The following is an 18,072-nucleotide window of genomic DNA, read 5'->3' as shown; positions in this document are numbered from 1 at the left end:
AAGCCAGAAGATAATCTTTCAATATGGAAAAGTTGAACCCTTTATGGTTATGGAATAAGTAGAAAATAACTTTGATGCTTAGCAATTGTCCAAACAAAACAATCATGAAAAAGTGATGGAGCTCCTAAGTTTTTCACAGAGCTGAATTTTTCTCAGAAAATTAATACAGCAAATGAAAATGAAATACTTTAGCTGCCATTAAGAAAGGATTTTCCAAAAACAAATAAAATGAAAAGATAAATAAGAGATACTCTTCCAAACCCCTGTAAGACATAGCCATAAACTTTTCCACTAGAGCCATAGTTTTTAAATGTATAGATCTATAGACTGCTAGAACAGAAAAAGCCAACGAAGATCACAAAGTGAAGCAACAGTTCCAACTCACAGAGCGCAGAATGAAAAGGAGCCAGAATCCAACCTTCCTAACTTCCAGCCCACTTTTCATCCTACTCTACACGTTATGTTCCTGCTCAACACGACTCTGCTTAATGTTCAAAGGCTGGAGAGTATGACAACAAAGGCCTCCATCATCTTCAAAGCTAGGAGATGAAAATAGGTTACAAACACACACATACACACACATATATATGACCGACATTTGAGTGTAATCACATCTCAGTATAACCCAAGGGGAGAGGCAGGTGTGGCAAAATCACTGGATTGCGAGCCAGGCTTTCCAATGAACTCATTGTGTGAAACTTACTCAAATTATTTAATCTCTTAGTGCCTTCTTGGATCTCTAAGACCCCTTCCTGATCTAATATTTGATGGTACTCTAAGATAACTCTAAGAAGTGGTGAAGAGTGCTTTTCAAAAATGTGGCTTTTAGAGGCACAAGGGAAGTTTCTCAGGGCAAAAACCCACCAGTCGTCTTGATTTCTCTCTTTTACCCACACAGCAAAAAAGTCTTCCTTCCAGGCATATTTGGCATAGAATTGCCTAGCATTTCCATTGCCCCCTTTCTCTTCTCAAAGCCAGAAGCCTTCCAATGGCCTACACAGCCTATGTAGTATGGCTGCCCACTTCCTCCCTTACTTCATCTACTACCTCTCCTTCCTTCCTGGCCCTCTGCCATGCTGAGCTTGCTCAGCCTCACACCTGACAGCCAAGTATCCACCTCAAGGCCTGTGCACTTGCTGTTCTCATTTATTCACCTCCTTCAGGTCTCTGCTCAAATATCTCTTCCTCAGAGTGACCTTCTTCAACCACTCTATAGAAACAGTACCCACCTAACCCTGTAGTCTCGACTCCTTCTCACTTTTTTCCATAGCACTTATCACTACCATTCAAATTATTTTTAATGGTCATTTCTCTCTTTCGCCACGAGAATGTAAGCTCCATGAGAACAAGTACAGGTCGACCACTCTAGGAAGAAAGTTCATTTGAGAATTCCAGGAAGCTGGCAAATGCCCTTCCGCAGTTTTTCAGGTGGGATTCAAACCATCCCACTTCCTTTCAGGCAAATACATTTCTTCCTGATCTCTGCACAAATAATTCCACTTCCTCTTATTTCCAGAAGTGAACAATATTTGTCCCTTCCATATAGTAGGCCCTTGATATTTTCAGAAAAAAGTACTTAAAATGAAACAAGCTGGGGAAGGCTTTTGGCAATCAGTGAGCAAACATGTCAGCAGAGTGATCTTCATCAATGCTGTGTTCAAGTATTTAGACAAGTTGGGTTACCCAGGCCATTTGGGATCACTGGAGTTACTTGGTTTAAACTTCTCAGGCTGGGAATGTGGCAATGACTGAGGCAAGCCACAAGTGCCAAGTGGTTAATTACATTTCTGTTACTAATTGTAGTGTGGCATTGTGTTCTCACAGTGAAGTAACATCTAGCGTTTGAGAGCTCTCCCAGTTTCAGTTCTCCCCAGGTCACTGAGCTCCTTCCTGGGTAAGACGACTAACTCTATTATCTCCATTCTTTCACAATTTTAGGGAAGCTGTGTTTAGGCTTTGTGAAAGAGTTGTCCTCTTTACATTTCTGCCTCAATTAACCATGTATCACCTGGGCTTTCTTCAGCCCTTATTTCCTCAAAATGCCTAAACTAAACCTGGAAAGCAGGAAATGCTGGCTTTCTGGGTGATTCCTTCAGCAATCTCCCCACACACTCCCATCAAGCTTGAGATTCTCTGTCAGTTTTCTCCCTTCTTCTGAGTAGAACTACTAAACTTAACTAGGACACTGGAGAGGAGTTTCTGGCAGAGCAGCAGTATAATAAAACATATCATGAGAAAGTTAACAGGGCCCAGCTCTGAGCAAAGTTACCATCCTGAAAGGCCTAATCATCCAGAGATGGAAAGGTCTTTCCCATCATGTAAAGAGCTGACTCCAAACTGACTCCAAACCCAGAGCCTCATAAAATCATGGAGCCAGGTATCAAATCTTTCATCCTACAGGCATTTAGAAGGGAACAAGGTTAGCTCTATATCATCGGAGACCCCTCATGTAGAAAGTGGGGAACAATCTTCATTCCCATAGATTACGAAATGTTGCATCTTTTTCCATTTATTTAAACAATATTATTTGATGGCATCCCTTGGCCCCCACCAGGCTGCCTCACCGACAGATGTCCACCAGCTGGTCCAGCTCAGGGCAGCTGCATTCATACATGTCCCGGCAGCTCATGTGGCTCTGGTTCATCAACTCTCCCAGCAGCTGGACCATGTTTTCAGGTGCTTCTTCACATATCTTCTTAAACTGGAGCACTCGCGCAGCCTCGCTGTACACATGCTTTGCCCGCTGATAGAGTTTGAAGATAAGCACTGACGAAGGAAGGAGATGGGGAGGGAGGTTGGGAATAGTTACTGGACAACCAAGTATAAAGAAAAATACACTTTTGAAGACTTTCATTTCTGTTTTCATTATCAATATCTTAAACTGTAATAGGTCTCTCTTTCACTGAAAGGATTCTTTCCATTGAAATGTGTCTATTTGCAAGTCAGTTTTACTTTTTTCTTGATACTGAATAAAATCTTGTAACGATATTTCCTTCACTTCACTCAACACACATGTGCATACACTTATGTGCAATCTAATCCATCCCAAATGAAGAGAGACGTTAACATGTATTGAGTACACCCTACATGCCAGACACTTTGAAAGTACTACTTTGTGTAGGCCGGGTGCAGTAGCTCACATCTGTAAACCCAGCATTTTGGGAGGCCGAGGCGGGTGGATCACCTGCGGTCAGGAGTTCAAGACCAGCCTGACCAACACGGTGAAAACCCGTCTCTACTAAAAATACAAAAATTACCTGGGCATGGTGGTGGGTGCCTGTAATCCCAGCTATTTGGGAGGCTGAGGCAGGAGAATTGCTTGAACCTGGGAGGCAGAGGTTGCAGTACGCTGAGATCACGCCATTGGACTCCAACCTGGGTGACAAAGCAAGACTCTATCTCGAAAAAACAAGTACTACCTCGTATAGTTCTCATCACAGCACTGAGGGATGTACAGTATGATCCCTGTTAACAGAAAGGAGGAGGCTCAATAGAGTGAACTGCCATGCTTAAGGTCACACATCCAGAACGTGGCGGAAGCTAAACAGATCAGGGATGCCTGACCCTAGAGCCATGTTCTTTCCACTCTGCCCCAATAGAAAGGACCCCTGAAAATTCTTAACAGTGGCAATTTTTTAATAAAAATAATATATATCCCAGATAAACACAATTATTTCTATGGGACATATAATATATATATATATACCTATATATATGTGTGTATGTGTGTATATATATACACTGCAGCATTATTTATCATAGAAGAAAGTAAGAAACAACTCAAGTATCTAATAACAGAGGACTTTAAAAAATTATGCTATATTCATTTTTGAAATATTACTGCTATCAAGACTCAGATTCTAAGGCAATTTGATATATAGGAAATTATTCATTATTAAGTGAAAAAACAACCTGCAAAACTATATGTACAACTGATACTAATTTTCCATACCCACATACATATATTTATGTACATTTTAATTTAAAAAACTGATAGGAAAGCACCAAAATGTTAATAGTAGTTATCTCTGTGGTCCATTATGGGTACTTTTTCCAGATTACCCACAATGACTCTGTAATTTCAGCTACAGAAATATGGCCTATTGCAATGGCTATGTCTATAATGCTTACACATTCCTGTGAATAACAACTTAGACTTCCTTACCATTTTCACCCATATTGAACAGTGGCTTAGCTAGTGTGGTGGGTCTGGGAAAATTTTGGAATATTTATGAAAATTCCCAGGCCTAGGGGAAAGAGACAGGGCTGAAAATCAAGAAGTTTATAATTTATTTATTTTTTTAATTTTACTTTAAATCCTGCATACATGTGCAGAACATGCAGGTTTGTTACATAGATATACGCATGCCATGATGGTTTGCTGCACCCATCAACTTGTCATCTCTATTAGGTATTTCTCCTAATGCTATCCCTCCCTTACCTCCCAACCACCGACAGGCCCCAGTGTGTGATGTTCCCCTCCCTGTGTCCGTGTGTCCATTGTTCAACTCCTACTTATGAGTGAGAACATGTGGTGTTTGGTTTTCTGTTCCTGTGTTAGTTTGCTGAGAATGATGGTTTCCAGCTTCATCCACATCCCTGTAAAGGACATGAACTCATCCTTTTTTATGGCTGCATAGTATTCCATGGTGTATATGTGCCATATTTGCTTTATCCAATCTATCATTGATGGACATATGGATTGGTTCCAAGTCTTTGCTATTGTGAATAGTGCCGCAATAAACATATGTGTGCATGTGTCTTTATAGTAGAATGATGTATAGTCCTTTGGGTATATACCCAGTAATGGGATTGCTGGGTCAAATGGTATTTCTAGTTCAAGATCCTTGAGGAATTGCCACACTGTCTTCCACAATGGTTGAACTAATTTACACTCCCACCAACAGTGTAAAAGCTTTCCTGTTTCTCCACATCCTCTCCAGCATCTGTTGCTTCCTGACTTTTTAATAATTGCCTTTCTAACTGGTGTCACACGATGGTATCTCATTGTGGTTTTGATTTGCATTTCTTTAATGACCAGTGATGATGAGCTTTTTTTTCACATGTTTGTTGGCCACCTAAATATCTTCTTTTGAGAAGTGTCTGTTCACATCAAAAAGTCTGTAATTTCTTAACAGCTCTGTGACAACTAGCTATACACAAATTGCTACCTTTATAATACTCTATTTCCTCACCTCTAAAATGAGGTTAAGAGTCACTTCTCAGGATCCTTCCAGCCCTAATATTTTATAATTCTATGAAGGGCTTCTTCCAAGAGTCCTTCAACATTCCGCCCATATTGTTTTACTTTATAAAGAAGATGCTGTTACTGGTAGCTTTTGTTTACATCCCCAGTTCTACTCTCTGCCCTTTTCCACCCTACTATCAGCCCCAAAGGCTGACCTGTATAGACTACACCAGTGAGTCCCCTGCCATCTAGATTTGAGAGCAGGAAAAGATCAGCAACAGATGGGAGGGAAAAGAGTGAGGAGGATTTATCCCCCCGCTCCTCCCTTGCAGAGCCATTTAGAGCTGGCACTGTCCCTCTACTGAAGGACATTGAACATTCTTCAAAATCTCCTTTTCTACATGACTCTCTCCTCCTGGGTCTCCCTCTAGGTTCCTCTCCCCTAAACTATGATTGCTTTTACGGAAGCACTTTTACATTTCTACTAATGAACCAATAAATCTTATTAAAGTTTCAGGTTTCATTTTTTCCCCTCTACAGCACTGTCTTTATAACTCTTATTTTCTTAGATAACCACTGTATCATTATCACACCTAACAAAATTACCAGTGGTTCCTTAATATTGCCTCATATTAAGTCCATATTTAAATTTTCCCAATTGTCCACCAGTTCAAATTTCAATTGGTTTACACCAAGATCCAAACAAATTCCACACATTATATTCAGTTGTTATGTCTAATAAGTCTCTTTTAGTCAATCAAGAATTTAGTAGTTAAGTGATTTTTGATACTCTGGATTTGCAATATCCTATCCAAGCATATTTTAGGGCCATATCCTATAATGAAACTCAATACAGTCCATTAGGGAGAGTACACTTTGGTTTTCCTTTAGGATTACATACTTCTTTAGGATTAAATGTTTTCTTTTAGGATTAAATATTTTAAAATAGAAACTATCCAGAGAGATGTTTTCTATTAAACCCAGGACTGGTGCTTTGATTTTGACAAAAAACATTCACAAGATACCCACCAGACTACCGGAACTTCACAATCCTGGCACCTTCCTGAATCTGTTCTCTTCTTGCAGAGGAAGTGTTTCACAGCAGGACTTCTGAATACCTTAGTGTCTAAGGGGGACTCTTGCTGGGCATTCTGAAGGTGCATGAGAGATTGCCATGGCTTGCAATCTCCTGAATGGTAGTAACTCAGACAACAAGGGAAAGGGCAGAAAGGGCATCTGTTTTCAATTGTGAAATAAAAATCCTGCCAAAAGCCACAACAGATTTGGAGACCACCCTTTGGGTGGGAAAGCAGTTCTGTGTTGGCTGAATGTCACAAATGCTCTCTGGATTCAGGGTTCTGGCTTGTTATGTACTGGCAACTCATCAGGTCTCTGTTATACAGATATCAAAAACTGCAAGAAAATCTGAAGCTTTATCCATAACCGCATTCTTCCTTGTCCAGCTAACATGATAGCTGGATGTTCCAGCTGTCTATGAGCTCTTGTCATCATTGGGAGCAATTATTACATTAAAGGATGAAGGAAGCTGTTTCTTACTATGTTCATTGTATGCATGATTACTTTCAAGGCAAATTCAATTGAAGAATATAACACTAGATGATACTTTCCTCCAATATTATTAATGGCCTATCCTATTCATGAGAAATCCAAAGCTTCAAAGTGGGATGCACTGCATAGTCTTCAGAACACTGATTTTCTCCAATGTAAATCTTACATAATCCCTGAATCTAGTCATGAAATCACGGCACAAATTCTGAAATCTAAATGTTCATGGCCATATATACTTAAACTGCAAAATACATATTTCATTTTGTTGTAGTAATTTTGACTTGTATAATAAATTCTATTGGCTAAATTCCTTCTGACCGGCCTCCTAGCTGTGCTTCCAGCACACCACGTGGCTCCTGCGATAGGTCTGTGGCAGTAGCTGTTTTGTTGTCCTGAAATGCTCTTCCCCATGATCTTCACATGGCTGGTTCCTTCTTGTGGTTCAAGACTCAGATGTCACAGCTTTAAAGAGACTCAGCTCCAATCTGGAGTAGCCCCATTTTCTCCATTCTGTTTTATACTCCCAACACCTATCACCATCCAATATTTTCCTGTGTGTTCATTTGTTCATTGGTTTGTGGTTGTCTCCCACCAATGTCTAATTTCTTCACAACTGTCTCTAGCAGCTAAAATAGGATCTGGCACTTAGTAGGGGTTCAATAAATGTTTATTGAATGAATGATTCTGATCCTTCTCCTTGTAACAAAACTGCACTGAAACTAGGCTAAATAAACAGTAGTGAAACAAGTACAATACAGAATATAAAGGAGACGTACTATTTTGACAATTTATACTCACTGGCATCCTCACCACAAAGTGGGGAAAGTTTGCTAAAATAAAGTTTGGAAACAATTAGTAAACTTCAGTGCCCAAAGTATACCCTAATACTCATTATCACAGATGGCTGAGAATTGTTTATGTTGTATTTTGCTTTATAGATGTGAGAGAAAAAGAGATTTCTAAAACAAAATGTGTTTCAAATAAAAGAGAAAGAATACAAAAATAGATAATCGTAAACAGTAAAAATTAGTTTTTTTTCTTTAAGGCAATCTTTGTAACAAAGAGTTGCCTATTAACGTTTTCCTTTAAAAGATGGTTACATAGTTTATGATCAGAACCCATCTCTAACCAAGGAATCTAAATCAGGGCACACATAATTAGTTATTTTGTTGGATCTCTGGTGGGAAAGGGTGAGGGAAAGCCTTTGACAGGTGAGGCACACTGAGCACCATTTTAAGCTCTGAGGACAGCAGGTCAACAGTAGATAGAGGACATGTCTATTTCATCTCTGAAAGAGTCCCACTGATTTAAATTTAACCTCTGCATACAAGAGCTAGTGGCCTCTTCTTTATTACCTCATCATCTGCTAAGAGAAATGCCAAAAGCACTGAGTCATCTGAAAGAGCTTCACTGATTTAATTTTAAGTTCTCCATGCAAGAGCTGGTGGCCTCTTCTTTATTACGTCATCTTCTGCTAAGAGTGATGCCATAAGCACTGAGTATGATAGTCATCTAGCAACAGTGAACCAACAGTTCTTATTGAGCACCTACTATGCACCCAATACCATGCTCCAAATGACGGGAAAGCCACAGGAAGTAGAACCTCTGCATTAAGGGAACTTATAACTTACTTATTCAGATAAGACAAACCACGACGCCAATAGACAGTGAGCAATTGCAGCAGACATCTGAGTGCTGGAAATGCTGAAGGTGCACTAAGAAGACAGAGTTTGCTGGGGAAGGACCAGCAGTGGGAGATGTCACAGGAGAGGGGTCTGAGCCACACAGTGTCCCTGCTGTGAAGAGAAAATGGCCAAAGGCCCAACGTGGGAACAGGCAGAGTGTGTTCATGGGCCTGAAGAGAGCAAGCTGACTAGAATCTGGCTCTGTAGAAAGCCATCCTCACATCTGAGGCTTTAACATCCTCAGCTACATCCACTATACAAAGATTACAAACTAACAACCCATGCGCCACAGCCAGCCACGGTGATGCCTTCTTGATTCGAACGTCTTTATGCTGGAAGATTTACCTAAGAATCTGGATTTCTACTTACTTTGGAAAATCGGAAGGTCTGACAGTGCTGGATCTGCATTACTGTCTAGCAACTGTTGACTGGAGCTGAGGAGTACCTACCCCTTTGAGACAGGGTACATACACTTTATTCCACACAGTTCTCACCATTCCCAACTATGTGACCCTTAGCCTGCCTCACTAGTTTATATGCCAGGCTGGTCCTTGCAGATATGTGCTTGTGGTCCCTGTTCTATAAAACTTTCTATAATAGGACTTCTCAGCAGAAGAGTGGGCATGTATCTTCCCTGAGTGGGTCATCATGCCATAACGAGCCACTGTTACTGTTACTATCAAATATCACCTCCCATAGGTGCACTGATAAACAATGTATTGATTTATAATCTGTCTTCCTGTAACCTCTACTCTTTGGTCTTGGTTCTGTTCCCCAGACATATGTAAACACAAGGTAACCCTTCCGATATCTGAAGACAGCTCTCATGCACCGTGCCTTTTACACATTGTGGAGGGTCCACTATGTACCTGCTTAGGGACCAATAATGAATAAGTGTATTAAACAGGGTTCTCCAGTGGGACAGAATGAACAGGATATATAGGTATATAAAAGAAGGAGAATTGGCTGATATAATCACAAGGAGAAGTCTCCTGATAGGCTGTCTCCAAGCTGGGGAGGGAGAGAGGACAGTAGTATGACTCAGTCCAAGTCTGAGAACCTCAAAACCAGAGAAGCCAACAGTGCAGCCCTCAGTCTGAAGCCAAAGGCCCTAGGACCCCCAGAAAGCTGCTGGTGTAAGTCCCAGAATCCAAGGCTGAAGTACCTAGAATCTGATGTCTAAGGGCAGGAGGAGACGAAGCAAGCATCTGACACAGGAAGAGAAAGGGAGCAAGAGGACTCAGCAAAACCCATCTTCTTCCACCTGCTTTGTTCTACCCGTACTGGCAGCCAGTTGGATGGTGCCTACTCACATCACAATAAGTTCTTTACTTTCCACAAGTAATAGTCTACTAGAAAGAAATCATTAAATGAGATCAATAAAGGGCGAGATATGCTAAAGCAGCATCTCACAGCTAAAATAGAGGCACACAGTCAAGAGGGTGTCTGGATCTAGATGCATATGAGAGTAGAGCTTGAGATAAAGACTTGGATGCAGAGAGCAGAAATCTAGGAAGCAGGGGTGAAAGAGGAAGAAAAGTGATTCAGGAAAGAAAGCAAGCCAAAAAAGGGGCTTAGTGAGCAGATTAACTATGTGCACAGCTCCCGGCCTAATCTCTCAGGGATCTCTCTGAAGAGTCATGTTGAATGTGCCTACCATTGGCCCACAGGCAATGGGAAGGCTGGGGCATTGACCCACTCACATTCTCATTGTTTGAGTGTTTCCCCCAAGAAGGGTTAACTTCTCCACAAAGATATGCCTGGGTAACATGTCTGCCTTCAGTGACTATGGAGAATGCACAAAGGCTACAAAGAAGAGGCACTCATACAAGCTGCTAGCTTAACATGGGCTGCCAGCAATGCTGAAATCAGGTAGGCCAAGGGGATGTAGCACAGTAATCATTACATCCACTGAGGAATTAAACCAGTGAAGTCTAAATAGATGAGTAGGTGTTCAGCAAACCAATGGAACGGTGGGATAAGAACCAAAGAAAAGGGTGGGGCAGAAAGAACATCAAGAGCAAAGACGTAGAGACTATAAATCATTAGGTGCTTTTAGAGAACACAGAGTACTTTGACTACTGGAGCATGAAAAGAGGATAAAGAAATAGAAGCAGCAGAGAATGTAATGGGAGAGAAAATCAAAGCAATGGGCTGAGGCCAGATAATGAGAACTTTGAATGTCATGCTAAGATGTTTAAATTGTATCCTGCAGATAAGTGGTTCTTGGCCCTTTAAGGATTTTAGAACCTTTTGAGAAGTAAATAAAACAATGTACCCTCTCCCCCATGTGAATGAATAAATAACCAAAATACTCCATATAACACAACAAACACACAGATTGCATAAAGCTATTGTTGAATCCAGGTTAAAAATTTCAGTAAGATTGAGAAAAGGATATGCTTGTCAATAAATGGTGCTGAGAAAACTGGATATTTATATGCAGAAGAAGAAAATAGACTCCTATCTCTCACCATATAAAAAAATCAAGATGAATTAAAGACTTAAATGTAAAAACCAAAACTATAAAACTACTAGAAGAGAACAGAGGGGAAATGCATCAGGACACTGGTATAGGCAAAGATCTTATGGGTAAGACGACAAAAGTCACCAGTGACAACAACAAAAACAAATAGGACAACATGAAACTAAAAAGATTCTACCCAGCAAAGGAAACCTATCAACAGAGTGAAGAGACGACCTGCAGAATGGGAGAGAATACCTGCAAACTACTCATCTAACAAGGAACTAACATCCAGAATATACAAAGAACTCAAACAACTCAACAACAACAACAACAAAAATGCAGTTAAAAAATAGGCAAAGGGTCTGAATAGAGATTTCTCAAAAGAAGACATATAAATGGCTGACAGGTATATGAAAAAATGCTTAACATCACTAATCATCAGGGAAATGCAAATCAAAACCACCATGAGATATCATCTCACCCAGTTAGAATGCCTACTATCAAAAAGACAAAAAAATAAGTGCTGGTGAGGATGCAGATAAGAGGGAACTCTTCTACACTGTTGGTGGGAATGTAAATTAGTACAGCCATTATGGAAAACAGTATAGAGGTTTCCAAAAGAACTAAAAATAGAACTACCATGATTCATCAATCTCACTACTGGGTATTTATCCAAAAGAAAGAAAATCAGTATATCAAAGGGTATCTGTGCCCCATGTTTATTTCAGCACTATTCACAATAGCCAAGATATAGGATCAACCTAAATGTTCACCAACAGATGAATGAATAAAGAAAATGTGGCATGTACACACAATAGAATACTATTGAACAATAAAAAAAGAATGAAATCCTGTCATGAGCAGAAATATGGATAAACCTAGAAGGCATTATGTTATGTGAGATAAATCAGGCAGAGAGATAAAAAAAAACCACATGATCTCACCCATCTGCAGGAGCTAAAAATAACTAAGCTCATGGAAGTAGAGAATAGAATTATAGTTATTAGAGGATAGGAAGGGTAGTGGGGGAAGGCAGGTAGAAGAGAATGGTTACAAAATTGTAGCTAGATAGGAGGAATAAGTTATAGTGTCCTATAGCACTGTAGAGTGACTACAGTTAACAAGAATTTATTATACATGTTCAAAAACACTAGAAGAGGCCGGGCATGGTGGCTCATGCCTGTAATCCCAGCACTTTGGGCGGATCACCTGAGGTCGGGAGTTCGAGACCAGCCTGACCAACATGGAGAAACCCGTCTCTACTAAAAATACAAAATTAGCCGGAAGCGGTGGCGCATGCCTATAATCTCAGCTACTCAGGAGGCTGAGGCATGAGAATTGCTTGAACCCAGGAGGCAGAGGTTGCGGTGAGCCAAGATCATGCCACTGCACTCCAGCCTGGGCAACAAGAACGAAACTCCATCTCAAAAACAAAAACGAAAACAAAAAACAAGCAACTAGAAAAGAGGATTCTGAATGTTCCCAACACAAAGCCATGCTAAATGTTTGAGGTGACGTATAGCCTAATTATCTTGATTTGATCATTACACATTTGTATACCTGTATTGAAACATCACTCTGTACCCTATAAATATGTACAATTATCATATGTTAACTAAAAATTAAAGAAAAAATTCCCTAAATAGTAAAAAATAAAATAATTCCAGTTAGAAATAAGAAATCATTATGTTTTTAGTAATTATATCAGTCAGGATTCTTGTTTGTGAACAACAGAAACCTACACCAACTACCTCAAGCAAAAAACAAACTTATTTTGAAGATACTAAGAAGCTCACAAAATCTTTTAGGATTAGATATTTCCATTCTCTATTAGAACGTGAAACCAGGTGGGAAGAGGTTAGAAGCTAAGGGAAGCAGCCAGTGAAGAACTGCCAACATCATTCCACAAGAGCAGTCTGGATGTGACATTGGAATTTAGACACTTTATCAACTGACGTATGCCTGTTAGACTCAAAGTCCCAGCCATAAACACGTGCCCGGACACCAGAAGAAGCCTAGTACCCTTGTCCACATGCAGGTGTCAAGTGACTCAAGAGACAAATCTGACCCTTCAACTTCCCCATCACCAACATACACATAGCAGATTTCCCTGAGATGGAAAAGGGGCCCAGATGCTAGGTAGCCAAAACTATGGCAGCTGCTACCTGCCCCCTGCAGCAGTGAAATACCACAACTATTTGAGTCTTCTCTCCAGAGCAACCTTCCAAGTTCCAACATGATTGAATTTCCAGTCTCCTTCACCTGTTTATTCTTCCAAATACACTTTAGTCTGTGTCTGCCCTTCTTGAAGGGTGGTTCCCAGGCCTGAATGCAGTTCTGGATGTCGGTCTGATGACTGCAAGGGAGAGCTGGACCATCATCTCCCTCATCCTTTATGCAGTGACTTTCTCCACGTAGCCTCATATCACCGAAGTGCAGAAAGGTTTGTAAATACAGAAGAATGCAGAGCATTTGTTTTCAGCTATCAAGCTAAGAAGTAGTATTTTAAGAATATTTTATCACCTTAAATGAAGGCTATCTCGGGATAATTAATCATAAAGAATAAATATGCTGGTCTGAGATAATTGGAAATCTTTATCATGTAAGTATATAATTAATCTTTCTGAGACTTTCATACCCCAGAATATTTTCCCACTGTTTGAGTGAGGGGCGAAAAGCAGTTGTGGCTGTAGCTGGCTGTGCACAATCATATAACTACACATTACTGGTCAATTTCTCTAACAAATAGAAAGCTCCACTAAGCTAAACCAAGAGTTGGTCTCCAAGAAGAGCAATCCAGAGGTGGATGAGGAAAACCACTTCAGAACCCAGAACAGAGTCCTGTTTTCCTTTGCAGCAAAGTTATAATAAGGACTCTGTGCTCTGAGGCAAAGACTCTTTGGAGCATTTAAGCAATATAATTGAAAAACACTTGAATAATCCTCATTGAAGTTGGAATGTGGTTTCAAATTTATTTTCCTAGTAATAATATTTTTTAAAAATGTTAAACTTCTGAAATGGTCAAACCCACATAAAATAAACTGCTGTTTTCAGCCACATTAGTATCCCATTCCCATGCAGCAAAGACTAAATTAAATTAGCATTTTACATTTAAAGGGAAAATATCCTTACCGATTTTAAAAGCAAACCCGCTGGTGAAAAAAAAAAAAAAAAAAAAAAGCACTTTCAACATAAAACACACTAATCCATGGAAAAGTACATTCCAAAAAGCATTTGTGAATATTTGAAAATCAACAGCATAAAACTGTGTTATGGAGAGTAACGGTGCTCCTCGTGTTTACGGCTTCCCTTTCTCAGATTTCCAAAGTAGTGAGCGCCTTCAAGGTCTGTTCCGTAGTACATGTTACTCCTCTGATCAAACCCTTTGCCTCACTCCACTGTAGTCACCCTCACCTGCATTTTACACGCTGGCATATGCTAAGCTCCTGTAAATAAGTCCAGAGTCATTCACGTTACAAGACAGAGCCCATCACTCTCTTCTTTCCATTCTACCCTCTACCTTTGTAGTATGGATTCTTACCATCCCATGTCTGTACCACTGCACTACCTTCTAACTGGTATCCCTCTCCCCTCTAATCAACCTGCTCATACATACCATGACAAACTTCCCGAAGTGCCATTTTGATTGTGGCATTTGTAAATATTTCATTGCATCAAAATCTAGCATATTTTTCCATTGCCCAACAAATTAAAGCCCCCACATTTCAATTCATCAAGACACATCAACAGTCCCCCAAATGGTATGGTTGTGACACTATCCTCTCCCTGTTGACTTGAGATGCCTGCCCTGCACCATCACTGCCTGTCCACTGGCAGCATGCAGAGTCCCAGAATGAAGACACTGCATCAGCATCCTACCCAGTCTGATTCTGCAATCCCCACATCTCTTTCACTATCAGCCTGGATGCCACCTCTTTTACAAAACTCTCAAAAAACATAAGTCAGAGGCATCCATACCTCCCACCCCGGCACACTTTAATTACTTTGTGTTCTTTTCTAATTATAGTTACCATATATTGCTTTAGGAGGGCAGGGACTGTGCCCTCTTTATATCTTTATAGCCCCTTTGGAACCTAATAGAGTGTCTTGAATATGGCAGGTTCTCAATACACATCATTTTGCTCTCATCCTATTAGCAAGGGAAGAATCTGAAGCTGCTCCCTGGATGAGCCATATTTTTGTGTCTCACTCTCTTGAGGGAATTACTTTCCCATTAATTTTCCAGAACTTTCCTAAAACTTTATTCTTGGAAGACATGAAAAGAGGAAACAATTTCAAGCCATTTGAAAAGGAGCCTAGAGAGTTAAGAGGGAATCTTGGTCAATGCAGAGCTGCAAGAAGGACTATGAGAAACAGTGGTCATGCTTGCCTAGAGCTGGCCTGGCCTGGTATTTTTACATGAAAGGGAATAAGATCTTGTCCTAGATTTCTTCTATTAACTGAATTACAGGAAAAATATATAAGGGAATAAAAAGGGATGAAAGAGAGGCAAAAGAAAAATTAGTGCCTACCTGTGAAATAAGTAGCATATTTCTATTAGGACACTTTAGTTATTGTTTTAATGTTGTCTTCCCACAATATTAAGTAAGAATAAGGATTATGCTGGCCTTGCTGATTCTAATACACAGTACCTAGCACAGTGCTTAAATAGTTGGTTCTCAGTCAAACATTTGCTGATAAAGGAATAAAAATCTACCTCTATTTACTTATGTTATTTATTTCCCAATATGATGAAAAAGCAGGAGGTGACCAGATTACGTCAACAGTTTGTTATCTGGCATGTGAAATGACTCTACTAGATTACATAGGCTGTTGTCCGGAATTTGCTTTTGGAAGGCAGGCGCTGGAGCAGAACAGGAAGAGCCATCTAGGGACTGAAAGTGAGGGAGCTCTGAATCATGTGCCAAATGTGGCCCTTCTCTGAATTTCCTCAAGGCAAGTATTGAAGGACAATACACCTGCACTATACCTGAACTTTCCAAAATGCCATGCAGTATTAAGAAGATAAAAATCTTTCACTTTCACAAACATCTAGAGATGTCCCTATTCTCAAGGTGTTTACACTACAACTGGCAATACCCTGAAAGAATAAATCAAGATGCTGCTATTTCACAGCACTCCATGATTACAAATGTGCTTATGCAGTTCTCCAGAAGCCAGTTGGGAAGTGAATGCACACAGGTGTGTTTGTTTGTAGTTTCTCTGCATTTGTGTTTATGTGCTTTTCCATAAGCAACCTTCCCCCCTTTATCAGATTCTTTTTCCTGTTTTCTTTATTCATATGACTCTTTCCATTGTGATCTTCATCCTCTCTGTCCCCCTTCACTTTTTAGGCTAAAATAAGATAAATGAAGCATATATCTTGCTATTTCTTGTGTTAATTAAGTAGACTTTTATATTGCTTCTTCTTGGAATATTTTATAACTTCTCATTAAAAGACTAAATTATATTGCTTTCCGATGTAGGTGGTCTCTGGTCTTTTTTACTGTTCCATCAGCGGCCCTTGACAGAATAAGGGTTTCCCAATATTAGAGAAGTCCTAATGGACTAAGGGTGTTAATCTTTGTGGTCTCTCCCATTCTAATCCTTTCTAAAGACAAAACAAGAAACCATCTTCCTCAAACATTTTCTAAAAAACTATGGAGCATCTCTACCCTGAATATAGAGTGGTGGCCTGTCATATTTTCATCTGAAACCTGCAGCATGAATGATGATCAAGTCAGATCTCATATAGTTAAACTGTTAGTGTCTATACACATATAATAGGTCATCATTTTTGTTGTCATTACTATTGATATTTGGCAATAGCCTGCTAAAAGCCACTAGATCCATTCACAGTTACTCACCTCAGCTGACTCTCATGGAAACAAATGGCACAGTAGGTAGAAAGTAGCATACAATTTCTAATTTAGAAACTATTAGGAAACTTTCTTCCACCTGAAGCTAAGTACTTTGAAAGAGGACTACAGAAATTGAACAACTAATAAACAGAAGGAGATGTTTTCTTGAACTAGGATGTTAGAATGACTGGGAAGAAAGTGACAAGCCATCATTACCAAGTAAGCTTTCACCAGATCACGTGCAGATAAAATGCCAGTATAAGAGAAATGTGCAACATAAAAAGAGATCACAGTATGTTTGTCTAATTCTTAAATGAAAATAACTTGAAATTTGATCAAGAGCAATATTCATTGTCCCAGATGTTTGGAAAAAATGTCAACTTCATATTTGTATATGAGAAAGTAAATTGGTTCTCATTGGTTCACCAAGATTTGATGGGATGAGACTCATAGCCACTCAACCTGGGAAAGTACAGTTGTCATCAGGCTGCTTCCAAATATTCCAGCTCTCCTCACACATATTAAGACTACTTCCTCACCCTCACTGAAGTTCATCACATCCATCTGACTTGCTTTGGCCAATCGAACGAGCATTGCGGTGATGCTCACTGTTAAGAGCCAGAGAGCAATTAACAACATTACCTTCCTCCTGCCACAATGATTGTGGACAAACGTGTTGAGATGGAGCCCTCTGAGCCTAGCTCCATAAGTGTCTTAGATGAATGAACTCTGTCGCTGACTTATGTCAGATATACAGAGTGAGTAAGAAATACACTTTTGTTTGGTCAAGCCACTGAGACTTTGAAATTGTTTGTTACTAAAGCACAATCAGTTTGAACTTACCAGTACAGGAGAATCATTTTGACCAAAATAAATGAATTTCACCATAAGAAAAGCTGCTTTGTATACAAAGAGAACATTTACTTATGCGGAAACCTACAAAATGTAAAAATGAAAGCATAAGTAGCAAAAAAGGAAAACAGGATGGCAAGATGTTGGCCTCTTAGGTAGATGATGACTATAGAAGATGCTTTCCTATAGATGTTTCCAAACTAGCAGAGGAGTGACATAGGAGACAATGAGATGTCCTTATATCTGCAGAAGCCTCATTCTACTCAAAACATAGTATCTAATAACTTCACAGCTGATCCTTTGATAATTTCACTCCTGAAAGACAGAGATAATCCATGATAAATTTAAGCAAAGGGCACACTGGGTAACATTTCCTTAAATACATATATTTACAAGTTTAGAAATTATACATTTTCCTTTCCTTTTCTTCCCTTCCTTCCCCTTGAGGCA

The 18,072-nt window shown here is 39.7% G+C and overlaps 1 protein-coding gene across 4 annotated transcripts in view; it reads right to left on the bottom strand.

Annotated features, from left to right (window-relative positions):
- The window catches only part of GALK2 (galactokinase 2), a 231,304-nt gene that overhangs the window by 49,357 nt on the left and 163,875 nt on the right, over nt 1-18,072 (bottom strand). For all 4 annotated transcript variants that reach the window (XM_011928595.1, XM_011928594.1, XM_011928593.1 and 1 more), the window contains exon 9: nt 2,565-2,766. In XM_011928595.1, coding sequence (XP_011783985.1) covers nt 2,565-2,766 — 202 coding nt within the window. The remainder of the gene's footprint in view (nt 1-2,564; nt 2,767-18,072) is intronic.

This window comes from Colobus angolensis, unplaced genomic scaffold, assembly GCF_000951035.1.
Source record: "Colobus angolensis palliatus isolate OR3802 unplaced genomic scaffold, Cang.pa_1.0 Scaffold78, whole genome shotgun sequence".
Taxonomy (NCBI): Eukaryota; Metazoa; Chordata; class Mammalia; order Primates; family Cercopithecidae; genus Colobus; species Colobus angolensis.
The sequence above is the reverse complement of the archived record's forward strand: the minus strand, read 5'-3'. Positions and strand labels throughout refer to the sequence as shown.